This window comes from Mauremys reevesii, linkage group 3, assembly GCF_016161935.1.
Source record: "Mauremys reevesii isolate NIE-2019 linkage group 3, ASM1616193v1, whole genome shotgun sequence".
Taxonomy (NCBI): Eukaryota; Metazoa; Chordata; order Testudines; family Geoemydidae; genus Mauremys; species Mauremys reevesii.
In genome coordinates, this window is record NC_052625.1 from 18,870,963 (window position 1) to 18,888,861 (window position 17,899).

The 17,899-nt window shown below is 45.6% G+C and overlaps 1 protein-coding gene across 2 annotated transcripts in view; it reads left to right on the top strand.

The window, feature by feature from the left end:
* The window catches only part of APLF (aprataxin and PNKP like factor), a 122,154-nt gene that overhangs the window by 94,934 nt on the left and 9,321 nt on the right, over positions 1 to 17,899 (top strand). For both annotated transcript variants that reach the window (XM_039529481.1, XM_039529480.1), the window contains 2 exons: positions 5,658 to 5,704; positions 9,112 to 9,153. In XM_039529481.1, coding sequence (XP_039385415.1) covers positions 5,658 to 5,704; positions 9,112 to 9,153 — 89 coding nt within the window. The remainder of the gene's footprint in view (positions 1 to 5,657; positions 5,705 to 9,111; positions 9,154 to 17,899) is intronic.

Sequence of the window (17,899 nt, forward strand, 5' to 3'; positions counted from 1 at the left end):
ACTATGAACACTTGTAAAAACACTGTTAAAAAGAAACTGAAACTAGTACTGTATATTAAGACAATTAGGTTGTTCCAACAGAAATTTTGTCTTTCTGGAATAACAGAAATAAGATTAAATAGGTATAGTAGCTGTCAAAAGGCTGGGGGGTGGGGAACAATGAGATAACATCCATCAACAACTAGGGATGCCAGGCATCTGGTTTTTGACCAGAATGCCCAGTCAAAAAAAGACTTTGGCTGCTCTAATCACCACTGCTGAACAGGCCGCTAAAAGTCCGGTTGGCGGCACAGCAGGGCTAAGGCAAGCTCCCTGCGAATCCCAGAAGTGGCCAGCCTGTCTGCTTCTCAGTGCAGGGGCAGCCACAGAGGTTCCACACGCTGCCCCCTCCCTGAGCGCTGGCTCTGCAGCTCCCATTGGCCGTGGTTCCTGGACAGTGCGCAGAGCCCTTTGGCCCCTCCACCTAGGAGCTGGACATGCCGGACATTTCCTGGAGCCCCCTAAGATAAGCGCCGTTTGATCCCCAGCTCTGAGCCCCCACCTGCACCCAAACTCCCTCCCAGAGCCCACATTCCCCTCCCCCACCCCAACGCCCTACCTCAGCCCTGAACTCCCTCCCACACTCCAAACTCCCTCCTAGAGCCCCCTTGTGTACCCTAAACCCCGCATTCCTGGCCCCACCCCAGAGCCTGCAAAGGTTCCCACCCCCTGCCCCATCCCTGAGCTCCTTCCTACATTCCAAACCCCTTGGCCCCAGCCCGGAGCCCTCTCATGCACCCCAAACCCCTCATCCCTGGCCCCACCACGGAGCCCTTACCCCCAGCCGGAGTGAGGGTGGGGGAGAGTGAATGACCGAGAGAGCGGGGATGGAGTGACCGGGGGTGGGGCCTTGGAGGAGGGGTGGGGCCTCAGAGAAGAGGCAGGGCAGGGGTGTTCAGTTTTGCGCAATTAGAAAGTTGGCCATCCTAACAAAAACAACTGAAAAAACCACTGTCTTGTATGGAATGTTACTTGTGTTAGTTGGCTATCACCCATTAGACCTGCAACTCTGAGTGCAAAATAAGAAAACCAAAAGAAAAGGGGCAGACACCATCAAATGAGAGGGGGGGAAAGCCCCCACTCTTGGAGTCCTTTGTATTATATCTCTGTCATCCATAGGTAGCACTGGTCACGTGATGGACTCCTGGAACTTTCCATGGTTTTCCTCCAAAACACTCACACATGTGAGGACTTTGTCTTATCTGGAGAATGTTTTTTTTTGTAGTCCAAGCACACGTTATCTCTAAACAGTCTGTGAACCTATCAGTAGAAGTCCAAGTTCCCAAGACAAGTCAAAGTAGACTTACTCTCTTAGCAAGACTCTTGTTCGGAAAATTAGGCCTTCCTATATGGTCTATTATCCTTAGGCCATTAGTCTTTTTCCCAAATGCAGTGGGTTCCACTGGATTGACTGACAATACAATGTAGTTTCTGAAAAGGGGGGAAAACGTGTTTTGAGGAGCAGAATGGACAAACAAAGCTCAAAGAGACCCCAAGATCTGTGGATTTAGATCTTTTTGCTCCTCGGTTCCTCTGGTTTTGAAGGTCCTGTAATTTTTTCCTCCACAGGGGAGCCTTCACAGCAAACACTACATACTGAATCTCATGAAGTTTTAAGAGTCCTCTTGACTTTACCATGGGAGGCTACAGTTTGGCTCTCAGAATTGTAGACCAGATCCAAAGGTCACTGAAATCACTGTAAAGTTTCTGTGTTAGCAATAAATTCAGTGAGGAGGACAGGGTTACATAGTTTGTTTAGGGGTATTCGTGAACAAAGAACTGTAGAAACTAGAATTACAGATTGTAGATCGAATGTCCTACTTAAACAGATTTAATGAAAAGTTACTGTTGTCTTCAAAATTGCACTTTTGAGCAAATATGCTGTTTCAGGCTGTATGCTAGTTGTACGTATCTCATTTCCTCTATAGGCCAGATATCATTTGTTTCATACTTTGTGGCTTCACACTGTTTTAATTCCATTATTAAAGGTAAACTCTGTCATCTCAGTATAGGATCCCCTGTGATTCATGGTGCAGGCTTTCAGGTTCTTGCATGATTATTATTTTTTGCAGTGTTTTTATGGCACTAGAACAGGGGTTGGCAACCTACGGCACCCGTGCCAAACACGGCACACAAGCCGATTTTGAGTGGCACGCTGCCGCAGTCCCGGCCCCCAGCTCCACTCAGCCCCCCCGCCCACTGCTCTCCTCTGCGGGGGCAGGAGGCAGAAGCTTGGCCCTGCAGCAGTCAAGCTTCCCCCCTCCCCCACTTCTTCCCCCAGCGTGGTGCTTTCCTGCCTCTCCCCCTCCCCTTCCCTGCGCCAATCAGCTGATGGCCCTTGTGAGGGGGAGGGGGAAGAAAGGCAGCGTTTCACAGCTCCGTAGAGGAGACAGAGAAGAGGTAGGGACGGGGCCTTGGGGAAGGGGGTGGAACAGGGCATATCCCTTCCAGCCTTCTGCCGTGAGCAGCTCATAGCAGGGGGCTGGGAGCACCCCTACGAGCTGAGCACCCCAGCCCTCTGCCCTGACCCCCCCACACACGCTCAGCCTTCTGCCCTGCACCCCCCCCACACACCCAGCCCTCTGCCCTGACCTTTGACCCCCCCCACACACCCAGCCCTCTGCCCTGCACCCCCACACCCCCAGCCCTCTGCCCTGAACCCCCCACACACCCAGTCTTCTGCACTGCACCCCCATACCCCCACTGCCCTCTGATCTGACTCCTGAACCGCCACTGCCCTCTGCCCTGACCCCTGAACCCCACACACACCCAGCCTTCTGCCCTGCACCTCCACAGCCCCCAACCCTCTGCCCTGAACCCCCCCCACACCCAGCCTTCTGCCCTACACCCCCTGGCCCTCTGCCCTGACCCCTGAACCCCTCCACACACCCAGCCTTCTGCCCTGCACCCCCCACACCTCCACTGCCCTCTGCCCTGACCCCTGAACTCCCTCCACCGCCACTGCCCTCTGCCCTGACCCCTGTACCCCCCCACACCCAGCTTTCTGCCCTGTACCCCCACAGCCCCCGGGACTCTGCCCTGACCCCTGAACTCCCACACACAACCAACCTTCTTCCCTACATCCCCCCCACCCGCAGCCTTCTGCCCTGACCCCTGAACCCCCTCACACACCCAGCCCTCTGCCCTGAACACCCCCACCCCCCAGGTCTGGGGTCCCGGCCGCAGACCCCGCTCAGCCTACTGCCGGCCTAGGTGAACAGAACCCCAGGCTGGCGCCGTAAGATCAGCATTTTAATTTAATTTTAAATGAAGCTTCTTAAACATTTTGAAAACCTTGTTTGCTTTACATACAACAATAGTTTAGTTATATATTATAGACTTATAAAAAGAGACTTTCTAAAAACATTAAAATGTATTACTGGCACGTGAAACCTTAAATTAGAGTGAATAAATGAAGACTCGGCACACCACTTCTGAAAGGTTGCCGACCCCTGCTCTAGAAGCTTTCTGACACTGTAATAAAAATGCCAGTCAATTGCATGTGATTGCCACTCTTTATTTTTCCTGTTTCTCAGTGTGCAAGTTGAGTAAATAATTATCCCTTATCACAGCTTCTATAAAGAACACTATAGCAAAAATTTAAGATGCAGAAGGGGAAGAAAATTAATCTTGATTTTTTTTTCTTGTGAAGTGGGAGGTGATTTTATTTTTATCTACCACCATATTTCTATATCGAACTAACGAACCATCTTCTTCCTCCCTTGCATTGATCTCTGCTATTAACACTCTAAGTTATTTCTATTGATGTTAATGAGATTTGAAAACAACCTCAAGGGAAAGTTGAGAGCACTGCTGTGAAATTAAATTCTAAACAAAATATAAATCTTAAGATTGGTTTACTAATTAAGGTTCATTCCTGCAAGATGCTGAGTACCCTAGCTCTGATCCAGCAAAGTACATGAACACGAGTGGTCCCATTGACTTCAAGGGTTGTATTGCTGATGATTAGAAAAAACAGACAAAAACTTACCTTGGGTGCTAGCTTGACTGATTCTTGGGGCTGGTAATTAAGAGGAAAAATAGTTTTTACTTGTAAATGGAGCATATTTGCATAGAAATCTGTGACAGATGATTAACAAAAAACCCTGCCACAGTGTTTTTAGAATCTGTTTCCAGCGTACAAATCCACTTTATGGGGGATTTTTTTCAGTGTGTACACTTCCAGCAGAATATTCAGCACATGAACACTGTCTACAATGACATTTGAAGTTGAATCCTCTTTGACATGTATGAACCTTAAATGTAATAAGTAATTAAAATGTAAAATGATTAACTTGTTTAAAAATAATTGGGCATGTTCCTGGCTGAAGTAAGACATTTATAGTATTATTTGGCTAGCTTTAGCCTTTTAAAAATATATTTCCTGCCCCTTTTGAGGGTATGTGCATGGGTTGGGCATTGGAACTCATGTAAAAGAATCTAGGAAATGCATAACCCATGATGGTTCTTAATAAATCAACATTGTGACAGGGTCTTCAGGGTGCAGCCTGGGCTGTGGAACCACTGAGCCCTCCAAACCCACCAGTCTGGGCTGTCTCTCATACTGATGCTAATGTCAAGCTACAAGCCTCTGACAGGCACTGCACTTACATAGACATCCACAGTACACAGACATCTCAGTACCACATATAGCAATACTTCATAACTTCACATACAGTGATAGTACGTACAACCCAATGTTCGGCAAATCAGATGATTTGAAAATGACTTTTAAAATGATACCTTACAAGGCATGCATTGTACAAAACATATAATCATATCACAGTGATGAATATGTGGGTTCTAGGGTGCTATTTTGAGGTATAGAAGTGTCACAAACATGGACCTATTATGCTTTTGAAAATGGTGAACAAACTGTGCTGAACAAATGAGGCGTGTAGGGGAAGGATGGTGCCGTGATTAGGACACTAGCGAACGACTTGGGAGGCCTGAGTTCAGTTTCCTGCTCTGTCACAGACTTCCCGTGTGACTTTGGGCAAGTCAGTTATTCTCTGTGTGCCTCAGATCTCCATCTGTAAAGTACAGGTGATAAGAACATAAAAATAGCCATACTGGATCAGACCAAAGGTCCATCTAGCCCAGTACCCTGTCTTCTGACAGTGGCCAATGCCAGGTGCCCCAGAAGGAATGAACAGAACAGGTAATCATCAAGTGATCCATCCCGTCACCCATTCCCAGCTTCTGGAAGACAGAGGCTAGGGACACCTATCCTCCATGAATTTATCTAGTTCTTTTTTGAAAGACCATATGAAATAGGAAATACTAAGAGGAGTATGTTAAAGATTGAGGCACAGTAGTGGGGGTCTATAAGTGCCATAGATAAATACATATGAGAGTGCTGATTCTAGCGAGCTAAAGTCAGTTATATTGATTACTGTAACATAAAAGTTTTTTTGAGGAGCTGTTTCTTTTTACTATTATATCGAGAGAGCTGCAGATAAGTGATTTGAAACTCCATAGTGATTAATTTAAATTTCATTCACATCCCCTAAAGTTTGATGATTGCTTCCATTGTGCAGTGAATAATTCTTGAATGAAGAAACGAGTGATGCAAGGGCAGGAAATGATTTTATTGTATTGGTTTTCATTCTTTGCAGGAAGAATCCACAGCACAAGCTTGAATACAAGCACACCACACCTCCAGGTAAAGACTCTTGTTCAAAACTTTTAAAAATAAAAACAGTGATACACACTTAAAAGGGCGTATGAAATGGTTTATGCTTCTGTTATGCTTTACTCATTTGTATTTGTCACTTACTATACAACTCTGCAGTGTTGCCATTCCTAATGCTTTAATTCTTTCCCTGCAGTTGTCCACAGTAAAGATTATTGCTTTTCTACTCCAGTTAAGATTTGTTTCACTGCTAACTATTTTAGATGTCTTTTGATCTGACTAACCTCACTAGGTGGGTCAAATGCTAACAGTATGACATGTACATGCATGGCTTTTATACCATACAGACACACACCAAGAAGTAGTAGATATTTGAATCAGTTGGTGGCTTTTACTCCAAACACTTAATGGAACAAGAATTCCATATTTTGAGAGACTCTGATTTTTAAGATGTGGCAATCTCAATAAAAGGTTCTGGTTTTTTTGCTTCTGGCAGGGGATCTGAGGAAAGTAGCACAGTGAAAGAAGAAGTTAAAAATGTAGAATGTAGTGTTTGTGATGTTTATTTAAAGAAAAGTTTGTCTATTTTCTAGACTATTGGTTCTCTGCATCTAAGATACCAAATACACCTCTACCTCGATATAACGCAGTCCTCGGGAGCCAAAAAATCTCCCATGTTATAGGTGAGGCCACATTATATCAGGATAGGGAGAGGAACCGCTCCCCGCCCCAGCTCACCTCCGCTCTGCCTCCGTCTCCTCCCTGAGCGCGCTGCCGCCGCTCCGCTTCTTCCTTCCTTCCTTCCAAGCTTGCCACGCCAATCAGCTGTTTGGCCCAGCAAGCCTGGAAGGGGGTGGGGGGGAGAAGCAGAGTGGAGGCGGCGCACTCAGGGGAGGAGGCGGAGATGAGCAGTAGCAGTTGCTCCCCCACTGAGCTCCTCCACTGAGCACAAGTGGCACCTTGTCAATTTCCTGGCGCCTTTGTACTCACCTGGGGGAGTGATTTAAAAAAAAAAAAGGCGCCACCCACTGCGGCGCTTTTATTTTATTCACCCGGTGGCACTCCAGGTCTTCGGCGGTGGGACCTTCACTCGCTCTGGGTCTTCAGCGGCATTTCAGCGGTGGGACCTTCAGTGCCGCCGAAGACACCTGCCAAAGACCCGGAGCGCTGCCGGGTGAGTAAAAGCACTGCAGCTGGTGACACCTTTTTTTTTCAATTGCTCTCCCTGTTCCCTCCACCTGGCTATGCCACTGGAGATGAGCTGGAGCAGGGAGAGATTCGTCTGCGGCCCTCCCCCAGCTCACCTCCGCTCCACCTCCTCCCACGAGTACGCTGCAGCTCCACTTCTCCGCCGTCCCTCCCAGGCTTGCTGCGCCAATCAGCTGTTTGGCACGGCAAGCCTGAGAGGGAGGAGAAGCGGAGCTGAGCGGCGTGCTGGTGGGAGAAGGAGGCGGAGCAGAGGTGAGCTGGGTCAAGGAGCGGTTCCTCAGCGCCCCCCCCCTTACTTGCTATAGCCCTCCTATCCCAGCTCACCTCTGCTCCGCCACCTCCTCTTCCTCCCACAAGCACACCACAGCTCCGCTTCTCCTCCCAGGCTTGCCAAACAGCTGATTGGCACAGCAAGCCTGGGAGGGAGGAGAAGCGGAGCTGCAGTGCGCTCGTGGGATGAGGCGGAGCGGAGGTGAGCTGGGATTGGGGGCCCTGGGGGAGGGCCACAGCAAGTAACGAGTGGGCGCAGAGGAACCGCTTGTGGTAACACGACTTCGGATACAACGAGGTAAAGCAGCCCCGTCCCCCGGAGCGCTGCTTTATCACTTTATATCCAAATTTACATTATATTGGACCGCATTATATCGGGGTAGAAGTGTAGTTCCATATTTTCTTTGGGGGACTTGGACAGAGTTTAATCAGGATGGAATCTAAGCATTCATTGAAAAGCTATTTTTCTAGCATTTCAGATTGAAGTAATTAGATTTATTGAACACTTAGCATTGGAAAATATTGCAGTTTGACATTTTTCTCTAAGAATGTTATCAAATTTATTTTTTGCTTTTTTTAAGTGTACTAGGCTTTTTCAAAAAAAATATAAATCCATCCATCAACCATACAAACAATGCAAGATTTTTAATTTACTACAACTATGCAAATGTAATGCCACTCTGTTCAGAGTTTCCCAAGAGTCAGGGATCACGGCAATGTTATTGCTGCAGGAGAAATTGCAGTTATTTCAGTGACCCAGACCTGAAAAATTAGCTCTGTGTAACTTGAAAGCACCAACAGAAGGTGGTCCAGTAAAAGATATTACCTCAACCGCCTGGCTCTTATTTCAGTAACACAATAATCTAAAAAACATACAAGCGTATTGCTATATTCTATGATTCTATATTTGTAACTTTTTAAAATGTTCAGCTATTGTGTCCCTGAAGGATAAACAATAAACCAATATGCCCCCAGGGTTGGAGCTCTGGGAAGGAGTGTACTCAAGCAATGGTAGAGTTATGGGGTGCTGGCACTAGTCTTGGGAGTCCTGTCAGTTGGATTGCAGGGTCTCAGCTCTCTGAAAGGGGTGTTGGACAGAGGATCTGTATCCTGAGGGTGTGCCCAGAAACCCCCAGCCAGAAGCCGTGCCTGGCCTCTGTTCAGACTCAGGAAGCTTAAAGCTCACAGGACCCAGTGAAGTGAGACCCAAAACCAGGAGCCTATTGCAGTGCTTCTCAACCAGGGGTCCGGGGAGCTCTGGGGGCGGGGGGGTCACAAGCCGGTTTCAGGGGATCTGCCAAGTAGGACTAAGGTAAGATTTGCTGTGGCCCAGGGCAGAAAGCTGAAGTCCCACCTCATGGGTCTGAAGCCCAGGGCCACGAGCCCTGCATCAGGGGCCGAAACATGAGCAATGCAGCTTCACAGGGGCCCTGTGGCGTGGGGCCCCAGGCAATTGCCCTGCTTACTACCCCCTAATGCCGACCGTGGCTTTTATATGCAGAAAACCAGTTATTGTGGCACAGGGGGGGTCGTGGAGTTTTTATAGTATATGGGGGAGGGGAACAGCTCAGAAAGAAAAAGATTGAGAACCCCTGGCCTAGTGAGCTCTACCAGGGCAGTATGAAATCATAGATCTGCTTTGCTGGCACAGAAAAGGTGTGCGATCAAACATGGAAAAGGTTCATGAGAGGGTTACTATCGCGGGAAAAAGAACAGGAGTATTTGTGGCACCTTAGAGACTAACAAATTTATTTCAGCGTGAGCTTTCGTGGGCTACAGCTCACTTCTTCAGATGCATAAATACATAAATGTACATAGTAAATACAGTCACCAGGGCAGTTACGTTAAAATGTGGGAATGAACTCTTTATTTTTGCAGTCTCAGTTGTTGATACATCACAGATTTCTGCTTGATTGTAGTTTCCTTGGTAATAGCTTTTTTTCCCCCCCTCCATTTAGAAACTGAAGCAAGAAGAACTAGACAGAAAACTACTAAAAGAGGTTAGAAAGTTCTAATTTTCTAAAGGGACCTGTTACTGTTGTGGTGGTGGTATTTATTTTTAAATCCATGCAGATGAAAGACAAAGCAGGTTAGATGTATTGGTTTCAGTTAGAGATGGTATAATATTGAAGTACTTTATCATGAATGCTACTTGCTAGGTCTCTAGTTGGGGAAGGGAAATTATTTTCTTTCAATGAGTGCCCCTGCACTTTGTACTGCAGGGTGTTCTATGCAAATGTGTTCCAGATAAGCAGACCTAGTTTTACTCTGGAAACTGCAAAGTATCTCTTAACTTTAAAGATGAACACCGAATGACTTAAACCAATTAGTTCCCTAATGTTGCCTAGAGGTAAAAGGCAATAAGATCAAAGGAATCAGTATTTCAGCTACAACTGTTTAAAGGCTGTTCAGTAAAGGCTTACTGCCCAAAACATTGTTGTATTCCTTTTTGCCTTAAGCTATGTTCTAAAGAACATGAAGGTAATTCACATTGTGTGCATGTATACATGTGCCATTGAGCTTTTCTTAAGTTTAATTTTGTATCTGAAATATTAATGCCTCATAAGGTGTTCTGAATTAGAGGTTCACTAAAATGCTTACCAAGGAACACTGCTTTATGATTTTTCATCTGTATGTGAAATATTAACATTCTTTTATAATGCTGTCACTAAAGATGTGTTGATTTGTTTTGAATTGTTTATCCCTTGTTTTAAACAAAGGTCACTAACCAAGAGATACAAAACATATGTTTATATTTCTTAAATCAATAGCGCTACTGTCAAGTGCAGCTTCTTTGAATAGTGTCCCTCTGGGTGCTCCACTGTAGGTGTATCTGTGCCCCTGCACCTCTAATTGGAGGATCCTAACAGGAGCAGGGAAGAATCCACTGATTGTCCTTCTTGTGGGAACAAATGATACGGCTAGATTCTTGCTGGAACATATCAAGGGAGACTATGCCAGGCTGGGGAAGACGCTGAAGGAAATCGAGGCTCGGGTGATCTTCAGTGGGATTCTGCCTGTTCCTAGAGAAGGGCAACAAAGGTGTGACAAGATTATGACAATAAATAGATGGCTCAGATAGTGGTGCTATAGGGAGGGCTTTGGGATGTTTGGCCACTGGGAGGCATTCATGGACAGGACTCTTCTCTCAGAATGGACTTCACCTGAGCAGGGAGGGAAATAGACTTCTAGGATGGAGGCTGGCACAAATGATTATGAGAGCTTTAAACTAGAAATTTGGGGGAGATCGTTGGGAGATGTCCAGGTAATCTCCATGCCGGATTTTAACATTGAGAGGGAAGAAAATGAATTAAGAAAGGATACAGCTGTGGGTAGGAGAATGGACATAAGGAGGAAGGGTAGTGTAGATACCAGTCTATTAGGTGATACTGGTGGGAGAATGTCTGGGCCTAATTGGGTAAAGAATGTGAGCAAAGCCAAACAGCAAAAATTAAGATGTTTGTACACCAATGCGAGGAGCCTAGGTAACAAAATGGAGGAACTAGAGTTACTGGCGCAGGAAATGAAACCAGATATTATAGGGCTAACAGAAATATGGTGGAATAGTCGTCATGACTGGAGTACAGGTATTGAAGGGTGTGTGCTGTTTAGGAAAGACAGAAATAAAGGCAAAGGTGGTGGAGTAGCATTGTATCTCAATGATGAGGTAGACTGTAAAGAAATAAGAAGGGATGGAATGGATAAGACAGAAGAAGGATGAATTCAAACTGGAACAGGTACAGAGAAGGGCTACTGGGATGATCCGAGGAATGGAAAACCTGTCTTATGAAAGGAGACTGAAAGAGCTTGGCTTGTTTAGCCTGACCAAAAGAAGGCAAAAGAAGGGGAGATATGATTGCTCTCTGTAAATATATCAGAGGGATAAATACCAGGGAGGGAGAGGAATTATATAAGCTCAGTACCAATGTGAACACAAGAACAAATGGATATAAACTGGCCATCAGGAAGTTTAGACTTGAAATTAGATGAAGGTTTCTAACCATCAGAGGAGTGAAGTTCTGGAACAGCCTTCCCAGGGGAGCAGTGGGGGCAAAAGACATATCTGGCTTCAAGACTAAGCTTGATAAGTTAATGGAGAGGATGGTATGATGGGATAGCCTAATTTTGGCAATTAATTGATTGTTGACTATTAGCGGTAAATATGCCCAGTGGCCTGTGATGGGATGTTAGATGGGGTGGGATCTGAGTTACTACAGAGAATTCTTTCCTGGGTGTCTGGCTTGTGAGTCTTGCTCACATGCCCAGGGTTTAACTGATCGCCATATTTGGGGTCAGGAAGGAATTTTCCTCCAGGACAGATTGGCAGAGACTTTGGGGGTTTTTCACCTTCCTCTACAGCATGGGGCACAGGTCACTTGCTAGAGGACTCTCTGCACCTTGAAATCTTTAAACCATGATTTGAAGACTTCAGCAGCTCAGACATAGGTTAGGGATTTGATACAGGAATGAGCGAGTGAGATTCTGTGGCCTGCATTGTGCAGGAGGTCAGACTAGACCATCATAATGGTCCCTTCTGACCTTAAAATCTGTGATTCTATGATTCTAGGTAGCAGTGTCCGTTCAGCTTGCACATGCTGTCCCTCTCTGATGGTCTGCCTAGAGGCTATCTACTGCTGTGCTGGGGAACCCTTTCATTTCCTTCTCAACAACCTTTGGCCTTCAAGGGAGCAAGAGTTGTCCCTTCCTTATCTGCATCATTAGCATAAGTAGTAGTTGGTTTTGGTGCTTTTGTTCTTTCGTTGTTCTTAATAGTTAGTGTTTTATTGCCCTATTGGATTTAAAAAAAAAGAGAGAGAGAGAGAGAGAAGAAAAAGAGCTTCACTTTTCATTTTCCCCTTTTTGTGGGTGGGGTCCCCTCCTTTGTTCCCTCAAGGGTGTTTAGAAGACATTCTGACTTCTTGCAGTTTAAAAATAAAAAGGAGAAAGAGGAAGAAATGGCAAGACTATTTCTCTTCTGTATTCTTCACTGCTAGAGGGTCATGCCACCCTCCCACCACCTGGGGTATACTGGCTCTCCCATGCTTCCAGAGGTGCCTCTCCTGCAAGGAGTCGATTCCAGTAATGGATAGACATTCTCACTGTGTCCGGTGCCTGGGAGAGGCCTCATATCCCTCAAAAGTGCTCCCTCTGCCAGCAGCTAAAACAGAGGTCTTGTAAAAAACAGGAGCTGAAGTTAAAACTCCTCTTTGTGGAGAAGGCACTTCAGCTACCCAAGGACTCTGCTGCTGACCCATGTAGGAAGAGGTGATTTAATAGAAGTAGTTTGTAGAATGGTCTTGAAATGAAGAGATTGGTTTTTATGGTAGATATAGAAGTGAAGTTTTTCTCCTTTGCTCATGTTTCAGTGGGCTATGCTGTAGATTGATTACTACCACATCAGAATTCTAATGTCCCCTGCCGATGCAAATTGTAGAAATCTCCATTTTGCCACTGATGTTGCTGACAGACGCTCTACCACTGCCAGTGACAGGTAACTCTGCCACTGATGATGCTGATGGATGCATTGCATCTGCACAGAGACCCATTTAAAACCCTTTGACTCTGCCCCATGAAGCCCATTGGGATCATGGCCAAAGAGAGCAATTTGTGTGTAATGCTTCAACCTGGTTTTGAACACTTACATGTGCAAAACTTTTATTTCTAAAACCGTGTATTTACTTTACAAAATGGACATTTTCCTAACAAAACAGCTGTATTTGTTTATGCCCCAACCTTATTGTGAAGAAGCTAAATTTGAGCTGCCAGGATCATTACAAAATTGATGTAATGGAAGCTTACTATAAACTTATTGGATCTCTAATATTGCACAATTTGTCTATATTTGAAACCTCTGTTTTCTGCAATAGGCAATGCTTGGACCCTGCTTCTTTTGCTAATGGATCAAAAATCATCTCATTATCCTCTTCTTAAATGCATTGAACGCTTTATGCATTGGTGGAGATGGTGTAAAATCTTCATAGTTTATTTACCACCTTTTTTTTTTCTCTTCCTTGAATTACATTACTGGTTACTCTGGTTCACCTGCTATAGGCAGGTGATATTTCTTTATCTCTCAGCTGACTGTCTAGTATTGTCATGCAGTGCTGGTCTCCTCTGCTACTTAATGAAGCTAGTTTTCTTTGTGTCAATGTTTATTTGTCAAAGCAATTACTTAACGATTACTGGTACTGCTGTACGGGCAAGCAGCAAGTGGAACAGGGAAGTTGCATTTATTTTCCCCATCTCAACTGTTGCACTTTTATCTCCCCCCAAGACCCATTTAGTCTCATCCGAATCTCTTAGCATGTTGATACTGTTGATTCACTGGCCAAACGTTTATTTTATGGAGTCTAGTTATGTTACTAAGATATCATAGGCTGTAACATTAAAAGGTTTTGTTTTCTTTTAAAGTACTCAGCTGTCAATGGGATTTGAGCACTTTTTTTAAAATCTGGCCCGGTGCACCCTAAAAATTCCCAGTGGCCTGAGGCTCACCAGTACTTTAGCAGTTTACTTGTCTAAAGGGCTCCCACTTGAACATTGAAGACTGAAATGGATTTCATGTTACCTCCCAATAGTTCTGTGGGTTTTGCTCTGTCAACAGATCTTTGAGAAAAGAGAGCAGGTAATTTTCCATAAAAATGATCACTATAGAGTTTATCAAATTGTGGAATAGTTTCCAAACATTGGTGAGAGAGTAAATGTAACCCTCACAACTGCAATTGGTGAATGTCTTTCAAATGTAGCCTTTGATTAATGTAAAGTGCAAAATTCACAAGTCACTAATAACAGGATCTTTTACGCTGGTGGCTATATACATTTATTACAGGAAATGAGACTGGTGAATCACACAGAGGTGAGGATTTTATCTGGTATTTAAATACATAAAAGTAAAATCAAAGAAATAGAAAAGCAATATATGTATAGCAGACGAATCCCCTGCAATGTGTATTCTCTAACTATGGAGACCACCAAATGTATCAGAGGAGGAGCAGATGGAAGGGAAAGTAAATGGAGAAGCACCGGAAGTAGGAATGAGGTTGCAGGTTTTCACCATCTTGTCATCCTGATGTCCCAACTAGGGGTTGGTCTGACCAGCTTTTTGTACCCTTTTCCCTTACATCCCCACACATCTAGGACTATATTTGATGTAGGTCTCGGCCCCCATCCATATTTGTCATTCAGACGGACCATGATTAAGGTTCCGATTGCTAGCATAAGCTATTGGAATCATACATTTCCCAATATTTCCAACATGTTAATGCGTTATTTCTAACTTAAACTGCCCATTTGTGGTTTGTTTGTTTGTTTATCACAAGGTGTATATTGCAAAATCGTAGATCCCTACTTCAAGCACATTAGGCTAATTGTCTAGGTCTTATCATTTTCCAAAGCCTATAACAAAATTTTTGCATTTGTTTTCCCTACTCGTACTACAGCTTTAATTATTTTATTATCAACATTGTTAAGCATTTTAACTTTCCCTAACCTATAGGTTATAGTTTGATTTTAAGAATAAACTTTGCAGGGTTAGGTCAGGGGTCAAGGGCCAACACAAAGAAAACATTGCTGGGCTCTACCTCTGCAGCAGGAGGATGGGTGAACCCAAAGATCACTGGCACGTGCCCACTGTGTATGTAAAATGTGAGCCACTGAAGACAATGTGAATCTGAGGTGTATGCCAGATCTTTTCACGAATGCTCCTTCAAAGCCTTAGCAGTGGTCCTGCATGTACTGCTGTGAAAATGGTGGACAAGAATTTTGTTTGAGGTGGCAGGCAAATGGTTGCTTCCCTGGCCTCCACAAAAATACTAAGATCCACTCTACTTAGAGCCAAATTTGCCCAGAGGATATGCACATACAATTCCAATTAGGATTTTGGTGCAGGTTACATATGTATGTCTGAGGGCAGAGTTATTAGGGTACGTCTACACTACGGGATTATTCCGATTTTACATAAACCGGTTTAGCAAGACAGATTGTATAAAATCGAGTGCACACGGCCACACTAAACACATTAAATTGGTGGTGTGCGTCCACGGTCCGAGGCTAGCGTCGACTTCTGGAGCGTTGCACTGTGGGTAGCTATTCCGTAGCTATCCCATAGTTCCCGCAGCCTCCCCCGCCCCTTGGAATTTCCGGGTTGAGATCCCAGTGCCTGATGGGGCAAAAATCATTGTCGCGGGTGGTTCTGGGTATATGTCATCAGTCACTCCTTCCTCTGGGAAAGCAACGGCAGACAAGCATTTCGCGCCTTTTTTCCCTGGATTGCCCTGGCAGATGCCATAGCATGGCAATCATGGAGCCTGTTTTGCCTTTTGTGACTGTCACCATGTGTGTACTAGATGCCGCTGACAGAGGCGATTCAGCAGCGCTACACAGCAGCATGCTTTTGCTTTTGCATGACAGCAGAGATGGTTACCAGCCATACTGTACCATCTACCATACCATAAATTGGTAATATGATGATCATGGTTACCAGTCCTTTTGCACTGCACCATTTGCTGCTGTCATAAGTGCCCCTGGCTGAGATCAGCCAGGGGCGCAAAGTTAAAATTGGGAATGACTCCCTGAGTCAATCCCTCCTTTTTGGTATCTAAAAATAGAATCAGTCCTGCCTAGAATATGGGCAAGTGTACTAGAGAACCACTGTATCATAGAACCAGAGAGCACAGCTGCTCTGTGTCAGATCCAGCAGAAATTATGAGCTGTATGCTATTCACAGGGGGTGCTCCTGCAACAACCCCACCTGTTGATTCCGTTCTTCCCCCAGCCTTCCTGGGCTACCGTAGCAGTGCCCCCCCACTTGTGTGATGAAGTAATAAAGAATGCAGGAATAAGACACAGTGACTTGTTAGTGAGAAATGAGTGGAAGGCAGCCTCCAGCTGCTATGATAGTCCAGACAGGACATTAAGCAGTGTGGAGGAGAGGAGCCCAGCATCCCGCTGCTAGTCCAGGGACAATTGAATCTTTTCTTTACACATGAAGGGCGGGGGCTGATGGAGCTCAGCCCCCTGTTGCTATGATGAAGACGGTTACCAGCCATACTGCACCATCTACCAGGAAAAATCAGGAGCTTTTTACACAGGCGCCCATGATTGACCTCACTGAATGCTAGTCGGCATGGTTACCAGTCCTTTTGCACTGCCCCATGTGCCAATAGGCTGATGATGACGATGGATATCAGCCATATTGTACCATCAGCCACCCATGGCGGGGCGGGGAGTGAAGATGTTGGTGTTGACTGCTGCAGCATCGCGTCTATCTGCAGCATTCAGTAAAGATAGGGTGACATGTAAAAGAGTCAAGAGAGGATTGTTTTCCCTTTCACTTCTGGGGGTGGGGGGGGGTGCGTAAATTGCCGAGCTATGCCCTGAACCACCGCGGACACTGTGTTTGACCCTAGAAGCATTTGGAGCTCAGCCAAGAATGCAAATGCTTTTCGGAGACTGCAGGTACTGTGGGATTGCTTGAGTCCTCCAGTCCCCCCTCCATGAGCGTCCATTTGATTCTTTGGCTTTCCGTTACGCTTGTCACGCAGCAGTGCGCTGAGTCCCTGCTATGGCGTCTGTGTGGAGATTTTTTTAAAATGATTTTGAATTTCGTCTTCTGTAACGGAGCACTGATAGAACAGATTTGCCTGCCCTTACTGCGATCACATCCGCATGGGCATCCTGTTTGCTCCACGCTGGGCAAACAGGAAATATTCAAAAGTTCACGGGGCTTTTCCTGTCTACCTGGCCACTGCATCTGAGTTCAGATTGCTGTCCAGAGCGGTCAGAGGTGCACTGTGGGATACCACCCGGAGGCCAATACCGTCGATCTGCGGCCACACTAACCCTAATCCGATATGGTAATTCCGATACTAGCGCTACTCCTCTCGTTAGGGAGGAGTACAGAAACTGGTTTAAAGAGCCCTTTATACCGGTTTAAAGGGCCTCTTAGTGTGGCGTTAAATCGGTTTTATGCTCCTTAAACCGGTTTAAACGCGTAGTGTAGACCAGGCCTTAGACACATCTTTCCCATCTGAATCCAGGTTCTGAGTTGGCTCACAGTAAAATCTCTCTTTTGCATGAATGAGATGACACTGTATCACCACAGAATGAAGCGCAAAACAAATGCAAGGTTCTTTAATTGACCTGAAACTAAACTGTCAAATTGGGATTGTTATATATATTCAGAATGGATGGAAACCCTAGTTCTTCTTTGAGTGCTTGCTCATCTCCATTCCATATTAGGTGTGTGTGCCTGCCACATGCACTGGTGCTGGAAGGTTTTTTCTCAGTGGTATCCATAGGGGAGCAGCGCGCCCATGCCATGGTATAAGAGGCGCTGCCGGCTCCTCCCACCCTCAGTTCCTTCTTGCCGCCAGTGATGGTGCTGGAACATCTGCTGCTTCGGCTAGCATTGCGTTTCGTTCACTGTTTCTTCCAAACGTTTTCCTGTAAAATAGCTAATAGTTCCCTTAGTGTTAGTTCTAGTTTAGCGGTCCCAGACAGGACTCAGCCTAGGGCATACCCTGGTCCACCGGCTTTAAGCCCTGCGATCGTTGTAAGCAGCCTATGCTCATCAGCAACCCGCACATTAGTTGTTTGAGATGTCTGGGCGAAGGACACATAAGCAACAAGTGAATCTGTAATCCTTCAAACCCCGAACAAAAAAGGAACGCGACATCCATCTCAGGGCGCTCCCGATGGCGTTGGCACTAGCACCGGAGCAGAGGTCCTACTCGGCCCTGAGCACCG